The 9,395-nt window shown below is 48.0% G+C and overlaps 1 protein-coding gene across 1 annotated transcript; it reads right to left on the bottom strand.

Moving 5' to 3' along the window:
• Positions 1–609: 609 nt before the first annotated feature.
• On the bottom strand, positions 610–6,223 carry LOC309378815 (struthiocalcin-1-like). Its single transcript, XM_081927514.1, has 5 exons — positions 6,112–6,223; positions 4,197–4,294; positions 3,261–3,398; positions 1,973–2,087; positions 610–882 (listed from the first exon to the last, which is right to left on the bottom strand). The coding sequence occupies exons 1-5, from the start codon at positions 6,176–6,178 to the stop codon at positions 821–823; spliced, it is 480 nt and encodes a 159-aa protein (XP_081783640.1). The 5' UTR covers positions 6,179–6,223; the 3' UTR covers positions 610–820.
• Positions 6,224–9,395: the final 3,172 nt, after the last annotated feature.

Raw genomic sequence — 9,395 nt, forward strand, 5'->3', positions numbered from 1 at the left:
ATGAGAACAGCCTAAGCCTTTTCAGATTTGGGGCTACCTCAACTGCCTTCTTGACCCTGTGCACACCGTCTGCCCTCACTCCTGCAAGACTTTTATCTTCAGCTATGCTATCACTTTGGATGTGCCGAGGGAAAATCTCTCCGTCCTCTGAAGGCCACACAGCAAACATGCCCAGGGAGGTTTTGGACGCTCCTTCTTTGGGGGATTTTAAGCAGAGGTTGGGTGGCCATCTGGCATGGATGCATTGCAGGGGGTTGGACTCGACCAGGGGTCAGCAAACTTTTTCAGCAGAGGGCCAGTCCACTGTCCCTCAGACCTTGGGGGGGGCAGACTATATTCTTTGGGGGGGGGGGGAATGAACAAATTCCTATGCCCCACAAATAACCCAGAGATGCATTGTAAATAAAAGCACACATTCTACTCATGTAAAAACACACTGGTTCCCAGACTGTCCATGGGCAGGATTTAGAAGGTGATTGGGCTGGATCTGGGCCCCGGGCCTTAGTTTGCCTACCCATGCTTTAGAGGGTCCCAATTTCCATGTATCCCCTTTAAAAAGTGTAGTCCCATAGAAGACAAACAGAGACGTGCATTCTACATGCTCAAGAGAAGTTTATTGCGGCTTCCTGGGTTGGCATCCAGAGTCAGAGCAAGGGAGCTGGGGGGTGGCTGATTTGAGAGAGGGAGAAAGGGGATGTGTAGTGGGGGTCTGTGTAGGGCTGGAGACAGGAGACCGGGGTCTCCAGGCACCCGCCCAGGGCAGGGCAGGTTGTGGTCTGTGCTGAAGCTTCCGGGATTCCTGCCCACCAGGTGTGCTTGTCTACACCTTGCAGACGAAGGGGTTCCGGTCGTAGCAGGAATCGTTGTCCCACAGCATGAACCCTGGAAAAGGGGAGAGAGGGAGGAGTCAGTCCTGGGAAACCTGCCCAATAAGAATATCCAAAGAGCCTGTTTTTGCAGAGGCCGACCACATGCCCCAAAAGGAAAACATGCAGGACCCCAGCACCAGAGCCCTCTGCCTCCTGCGGTTTCCAGCAATAATTAATAATAATAATAATATTAAAAAAATTATTTATACCCTGCCTTCCCCAGCTAAGGCTGGGCTCAGGGCAGCTAACATCAGGTATAAAAACAATGGATTAAAATACAACTTAAAAACAAGATTAAAATACAACATTGAAATGCAGCCTCATTTCAGTGTATCTCAAATCAAAAACTTTTGGGGGATGAAAACGTCAAGTCTTCACCAAGGCCAGCTATCCAGACTGGTCCTACATTGGCCAGAAAAAAGTCCCCAGATAGGAGTTCATCACAGAAGGAGAAAGGAAAAAGGAAAGAGGGGAAGGGGATCAAGTGGATTCCAAGCCAAAGGCCAGGCGGAACAACTCTGTCTTGCAGGCCCTGTGGAAAGAGATCAGATCCTGCAGGGCCCTGGTCTCATGAGGCAGAGCGTTCCACCAGGCTGGAGCCAGAGTTGAAAAGTCCCTGGCTCTGCTTGAAGACAATCTAACTTCCTTAGGGCCCGGGACCACTAGGGTGTTGCTATTTATGGGTCTTAAGGTCCCCTGCGGGGCATACCGGGAGAGGCGGTCCCATAGGTACGAGGATCCTAGGCCGTGAATAGCCAATGGGGCCAGTAGCCATTGCTAGCCATCGCCTCCATGAATTGGTCCTTTTTTAAAAGGACTGGGTTGCCTCCTGTGGCAGCGAGTTCCATAGCTCCTTCCCCTCCTGTTCACTGCAGATCCTGTGACAAACATGCACGTTGCCACGGGAACCCACCTAACAAATGCTGCACTGCCTTTATATTTCCATTTGTGTCACACCCCGTTGAGTTCTTGTTGCAACAGCCTGCGGCAGGGAGTTCCGCAGATGAACAGCGCCGAGCGTGAATGATTCCTGCCGCGAGCGCTGCCTGGTGCCCAGAACAGAGCGACCCTCCTAAATCCCTCTCTCTTGCACACTTCCTCACCTGAAGACTCATCCAGGGCAGCGCAATGCTCGCCTTTCAGGGCAGGATAGCTCTTGTACTTTTCCCAGGCTGTGTAGCTCACGGGGCTCCCGTCTGCCCAGGCCCAGGTGGTGCTCTGCAAATGCGGAAGATGAGAAATGTATCTGGGAACTGGCATTTGGAACATTTAGGGGCCGAGCTTTCAGAAAAACCCAGCAAGGCGCTACGTAACATTTTTTAAAAATAAAACAAAATACAACAAATGCATAAATAAGTACTGCTTGGTAGAAAGAAACTCATCTCAAAGGACTTTGTGAATAACACCGTTTTTTTAGACGGCATCTGAAAGAAGGTCGGGATGTCAGCCTGGATAGCTCAGCTGGTTAGAGCGTGGTGCTGATAACGCCAAGGTTGCAGGTTTGATCCCCGTATGGGACAGCTGCATTGCAGGGGGTTGGCCTAGATAATCGTCAGGGTCCTTTCCAACTGTACAATGTGAGGAGTTCAGCCTACACTCGAGTAGGACCCTGGCAGAGACACATGCCTGACTGGCATGCTCCCTCCCTCCTGGTTGATCGTTTGGGAGCTTCGAAAGCTTTCTTCTGCCTGAACATCACAGCAACCGATGCCAACTGACACCTGCACACTCAGGGATCCACAGAGTTTGTGCAACATGCGTGACAGAGCTCAGCAACTCAGCATTTTGGCTAATCTACTTTATTTACATATAAACACACACGGAGCACTGCAACATGGCTCCCTCTCTCTCCAGCATCAGACAGCAAAGAGAAAAAGAACAAAGGACAATAGTCCCACTTCACGGAATTCAAACGTCCTGTCTTCGTCACTTCCCACTCCGTGGAGTCAAAACATACACTGTCATGTGAAAGACAACAATCCCATGACTGCAAACCTGGAGCAGGAATTCCAACATACAATTCTATGGTCCTGCTGAACTTCCCCTAGCAGGGAGTTCCACAGGGCGAAGCCTCCCACACCAAAGGCTTGGTCCCTAGTAAAGGCCGACCAAACCTCAGGGGCTGTGTGGGGAACCCCCAGAAGTGCCCCCTGTTTGGGGCTGTGGAAATTCTGCATTCAGGTGAGAGCCTGAATTCTCCCTTCCAGCAATTTCTCAGGTGCTCTGGCCTCTCCCACATGGAAACATGGAAGCTGGAACGTCAACACGCACCACAAGCAACAGCGGCATATGGGGGCATATTCCTGGACTGCAGGGGGTTGGACTAGATGACCCTCGGGGGACCCTTCCAAGGCTACGATTCTTTGATGGGCGATGATGCTTCTCACTTACCCTGCCAGGGATGGAGAGACCGAACCAGACGTCGTCGTCGTCCCACCTCTGGGCCTGCTGCAGGAACCTGGCCACGGCGCTGTGCTCATTCCTGTCCAGAAGGGAGGCCAGGTGTCCCCCCAGGCGCTGGCATTCATTCTGGTCGAGGGAGGGGAAAAAGGTGAGTCCAAGATACTCAGAATACTGAGTCATGTTCTGGTTGCCTTACCTCAAAAAGGAGTTGGAGAAGGTTCAGAACCAAAATTATCTATGGGGTTGGGAGACTCCCCTGTGGGGAAAGGGGGCAGAGTTTTGGACTTTTTAGATTATAGAAATTTAATAAATACAGGGAAAAGTGCACAGAGTTTTGGACTTTTTAGATTATAGAAATTTATTAAATACAGAAATTTAATAAATACAGGGAAAAGGGTGCAGAGTTTTGGACTTTTTAGATTATAGAAATTTAATAAATACAGGGAAAAGTGCACAGAGTTTTGGACTTTTTAGATTATAGAAATTTATTAAATACAGAAATTTAATAAATACAGGGAAAAGGGTGCAGAGTTTGGGACTTTTTAGCTTATAGAAATTTAATAAATACAGTCATATCTTGGAACTCAAATGCCTTGGCTTCTGAACAAATCAGCATCCGAACGATCGAAACCTGGAAGTGAGTGTTCCGGTTTTTGAACAATTTTCAGAAGCCAAACGGTCTGCATGGCTTCCGCTGCTTCTATTTGGCTACAGGAGCTTCCAGCTAGGTTGGCAGGAGCTGGGACAGAGCAACGGGAGCTCACCCCGTCGCGGGGATTCGAACCGCTGACCAGCAAGCCCAAGAGGCTCAGTGGTTTAGACCACAGCACCACCCGCATCCCTACTCATGTTGCCAGTGGGACCCACAAAGGGGGAAGGCTCCCTCCCACCCCATTTCGGGGCGAGCCCTTTTACGCTGCTCACCTCCGCATGTTGCCAGGACACCTCCTGGGGGAAGTAACCATAGCATTTCCCCTGGAAAGACAGCCAGTTGTTGGGACATTGTGCAGCACGGACACCTCCTGCGTGGGACACAGAGCGTCATCGTGAGAGATACAGAACCCCCTGGTTGCCCCCCAGCCACCCATCCTAGGAGAGAGGAGGACAGGGAGGGGCACCTCTGGTAGCATGCCCCATTCCAATGGTGGGCACAAAGGGTCTGGGCTGCAGGCTTATTTGCTTATTTGCTATTCTTATTTTATTTATACAGTGGTATCTCGGGTTAAGTACTTACCTTATTTTTCACCCCATAGGACACACTTTTCCCCCTCCAAAAATGAAGGGGAAATGTGTGTGCGTCCTATGGGGTGAATGCAGGCTTTCGCTGAAGCCTGGAGAGCGAGAGGGGTCAGTGCGCACCGACCCCTCTCGCTCTCCAGGCTTCGCGCAGCTCTCCGCAAGGCGCGGGAGCCCGGAGAGTTGCCTGTTCTGGGGGCTGGGGTTGGGGCAAGCTCGGGCTTCCCCCGCCCCAGCCCCGCGCCTGGGGGGAAAAATAATTTTTCCCCTTTATTCCCCCCCCCAAAAAACTAGGTGCGCCTTATGGGACGGTGCGTCCTATAGGGCGAAAAATACGGTCATTCGTTCCGGAAGTCCATTCTTAACCTGAAACTGTTCTTAACCTGAAGCACTACTTTAGCTAATGGGGCCTCCCGCTGCCGCCGGAGCACGATTTCTGTTCTCACCCTGAAGCAAAGTTCTTAACCCGAGGTACTATTTCTGGGTTAGCGGAGTCTGTAACCTGAAGTGTATGTAACCCGAGCTACCGCTGTATGCCAATATTGTCAGTGTTTGTTAAAAAAGAAAAAGGGTTCTGACCTGCCTTTGTCACCTCAGCCTGGTCCTTGGACCCTTGTCGGCATAAAAGAGTCCACGAGGAAAGTGTCCTTGCAGAGTACTTTCTGCTTTTATTCTTAAAAGTCTTTCTGCAAAAGCGACTGAGCAACTATACACACATCACCACTACCAGCTTTCACTAAACAACCAACCAACCCAACAACAAATTGACATTTCTCACTCTATATATACAACCCGGTGCAGATCTCCAGATTGAGACTCGAGGTGGACAAATTAAAATGACACAGTCAAAAAGCTAGGACCAAAACTCCCAGGCAGCTCTGATTCTCCCTCCTTAGGGAAACCACACTGGCTCCCTCCTTGTTGCCCCTCCTTGTCACTGGCAAAGGCTTTCTTGCACCAAGAGGCTTTTGGGAACGGACTGCTTTTAAGGAAAGCGCAGCAGCTGTGTTGCTTTCATTGCAATGATCTGTATGTTTGGCTAGATCTCTCTCTCTCTCTCTTACACACCAGTATACACATATATACTATCAAAGTTTAGTTGCTTTTTAAAAAATTATTGTTCTCCCCTCCCCAAGGGGGTTTTAGCTGTGTTTATTTTTATCTCTAAGCTGTCTTGTGTCCCTGTTAGGGAAAAAGGCAGGGTATAAATTCATCATCATCATCATCATCATCAGTGCTTTTTTCTGGGGGTACTCAGGGGTACGCATACTCCTAAACATTTTGTGAATCTTTGTACTTTTGTCTATTTATTTTCCCTGATTTGAACTATAAAATGGTGGTTTTCTTGCGTCAAAATGAGAGTATCCCTAAACATTTTTTAAAGAAAAAAGCAGGAATAATAGTAATAGTAATAGTAATAATAATAATAATCATCATCATCATCATAGAATCATAGAGTTGGAAGAGACCACAAGGGCCATCGAGTCCAACCCCCTGCCAAGCATAATGGGCACTGGACCAGGATGATCCCCTTAAAATCTTCAGGGTGCAAGAGACAGGGTGGGGGGCCATGCATCCCCATTGGGGTCTTGGAGGAACTCACCACTCATGAAGGGTCCAACTACTAAGCATCCCAGGAGCCCAAGGCTGAAATAGGAAACCAGACCCATCTTCTTGCTTCTTCTTCAGCTCTGGGAAGGAAGAGAGAGAGGAAGAGGAATCAGGAGAAGAGAGGAGGGCTCTGTGGTCCTTGCCCATTCAGTGCCAGAAGCAGAAATGTTTGGAGACAACCTTGCCATCCCTGAACTGACTGCTTGGGGTGGCCAGTGCTGTTTGTTTCCTTTGAAATAATAAAAAAGGTCTTATATATACAGTGGTACCTCTGGTTACGTACTTAATTCGTTCCGGAGATCCGTTCTTAACCTGAAACTGTTCTTAACCTGAAGCACCACTTTAGCTAATGGGGGCTCCTGCTGCTGCCGGAGCACGATTTCTGTTCTTATCCTGAAGCAAAGTTCTTAACCCAAGCTAATATTTCTGGGTTAGCAGAGTCTGTAACCTGAAGCGTCTGTAACCTGAAGCGTCTGTAACCTGAGGTACCACTGTATAAGAAATGTTCATAAATGTACCAATGTCTGGAGCAGCACAGGAAGACCTTCCTGAAACCATTTTGACTCCCAAAGGTTTACTCTGCAAGGAGGGAGGGGGTGAGGGAACCTTCCCATTGTCTCAGGAATTGGGAAATCACCATCTCAAAGGAATGGCCAGACTACCAGGAAAGGGAATCAGATAAGGCATTATCAGAAAACCTGCCAGACAGGAAAAATGACAACATTCAAATTTCTGTTGTAGACCGCCTTTTCTGTGATGTAGGTTTGATGTATGTGGGGGGTGGTCTTGAGCTCCAGGGCAGGGAATTTAAAATGTCTACATAAGGGCAGGCACACCTTGGTTTGGGGTCCTCCTCCTCTCCTGCGTGTGGTGAGGGGAGCACCCTGTTGCAACAGATCAATAAAGATCAGGCTTGCTAGCTGCTTTGCTTCTCAATATTCTCTGGTTGGCCTCTGTTATTTTCTCCGACTGATGGAGAACCTACAAGGGACTCTATAAGGGCTCATGTGTTCCCCATAAGGGAATAAGGGCAGATTTTTGTTTAATACACTTTGTAAGCATTTGTATTCATCTGAGTATTTCAATAGCATCTCGGCAGCTGGGCCAGCCCTTGTCAGGGATTCTCTTGCTGCGATTCCAAGGGGTTGGACTAAATGTCCCCTGGGAATCCCTGCCAACCCTACGATTCTATGGTTTCATCCAGACTTGCTCTTGCTCCACCTCTTTCCCCAGGAGAAACCTGATATTTACCGTTGAATCAGAGCAAACAACTACAGGGTTTTCTCTGAACTGACATTTGCTCTGATTTATCCCTACAGAAGGGACGCAGGTGGCGCTGTGGGTTAAACCACAGAGCCTAGGACTTGCCAATCAGAAGGTCGGCGGTTCGAATCCCCACCACAGGGTGAGCTCCCATTGCTTGGTCCCTGCTCCTGCCAACCTAGCAGTTCAAAAGCATGTCAAAGTGCAAGTAGATAAATAGGTACCGCTCTGGCGGGAAGGCAAACGGAGTTTCCATGCACTGCTCTGGTTCGCCAGAAGCGGCTTAGTCCTGCTGGCCACATGACCCGGAAGCTGTACGCCGGCTCCCTCGGCCAATAAAGCGAGATGAGCGCTGCAACCCCAGAGTCGGTCATGACTGGACCTAATGGTCAGGGGTCCCTTTACCTTTACCTATCCCTAAAGAATAGGTTTTCCAGGGGGCTGCAGCTGGGACAGGGCAAAGCCCTTGTGCTTTCTAGGTGCTGCTGTTCCTTGCAAGGTGCCAACCACAGGCCTGGCAAGCACAGGTTTCCCTTCTGTGCATATCTGTCAACCTCCCATTTTCTGCGGGAAATTCCCTTATTCCAGTGCCATTTCCCGCTGCTTCCCGCTGCTATCCAGGATTGTTAGATATCCTGTAGACTGTCCCCGGGACAGGTAAGGCTGCTGATCCCTTATTTTTGAGGCTGCTGATCCCTTATTTTCAAATCTGAAAGTTGACAGCTATGCTTCTGTGTGAGCTCTTTGGCTCGGCGTTGGGTCCCAGATTTGCTCAAAGGGGCTAGCAAATTTCCAGCTAAAGGGCTATGATTTTTTCAAAAAAAGGAATAAAAATATTAATCCTCTGCCAAACATCAGTTGGCTAAACCCACTGATCAAACAAGGAGAGCTTGCTGCTTTCTAGCCTAAAGGGGAAGAAAAGGAAGGGGAAGCGGGTGAGACTCACCTGTCCGTCCAAAGGGAGGCGATTCCAGGTCAGCCAGTGGAGGGGACGGGTGGTTTCTGCCGCCTTTATACCCCCTCCGTCTGGGGAGATCCGGCTCTCTGCAGGACATGTGGCAGATATAACCCCAAAGCCCCCACCCAAAGCAAACAAGAGATTAGAGAGATTCAGCAAACCGGACAGACAGGGATGGTCCTCTTATCAGAGAGATCAAAGGCAGGAGCTGGAGATGAAAGGAGGCGATGGGAGATTCTCTAGGTCTGCATTGTCACTGCAGTCTGACTCCCCCTTTTCCCCCCTCTTGGGCCCAGCAGCTGGCAGCACAAAAAAGGACTATTCTGCGTTTTCAAAAAATAAATAAAAGGAACTGTGCAAAGTTAAAACATGTCCAGGGACATTCATGACATGCAGAAAGTTCTTCAAAATAATTTTTATTGAATGATTTTATATTACAAAAAACATTACAGCCATACTACCACAAAATACAACTGAGAAATAAAAATCACATACTGGTACATCAATAGTTTGTTTGTTATTTGTTATTTACCGTCTTATTTCCTCCCCAACATCCCATACAAAACACACACACACAAAAAGAATAAGAATGATAATAATGAAAATAAATATTTTATCTTACAAAATCTTTTCTTCAATTTTGACTTCCTGTCAAGTCCCTTTGCATATGTTTTATCTTACAATTGAGTGTACACAAAACAATAAACCTTTCTATATAAATTTTCCAATACATTCAGAAAACATAACAAATCCTTAATTGTTATCCACCTCCTTTTACTTCCTTTGTCACTCGAATGCTACCATGGAGTCAAAACTATTATTGTATTTTTGAACATATCTTCTATAACCATCCCATTTTTCCGCAAATTTTTGCTTTGAGTTTCCTCTGAGTTTGCTGGTCAATTGAGCCATCTCCACAATTTCCTGTAATTTGATTTGCCAATCTGTTATTTTGGGAGCCTCCTGATCTTTCCACTCCTTGGCCACGAGTATTTGAGCCGCTGCAGTTGCATACAAGAATAACTCTCTTGAATTTTTTGGGATCTCTTTGTCTA

Source organism: Podarcis melisellensis, assembly GCF_964234715.1.
Source record: "Podarcis melisellensis genome assembly, chromosome: 10".
In the NCBI taxonomy this organism is placed as follows: Eukaryota; Metazoa; Chordata; class Lepidosauria; order Squamata; family Lacertidae; genus Podarcis; species Podarcis melisellensis.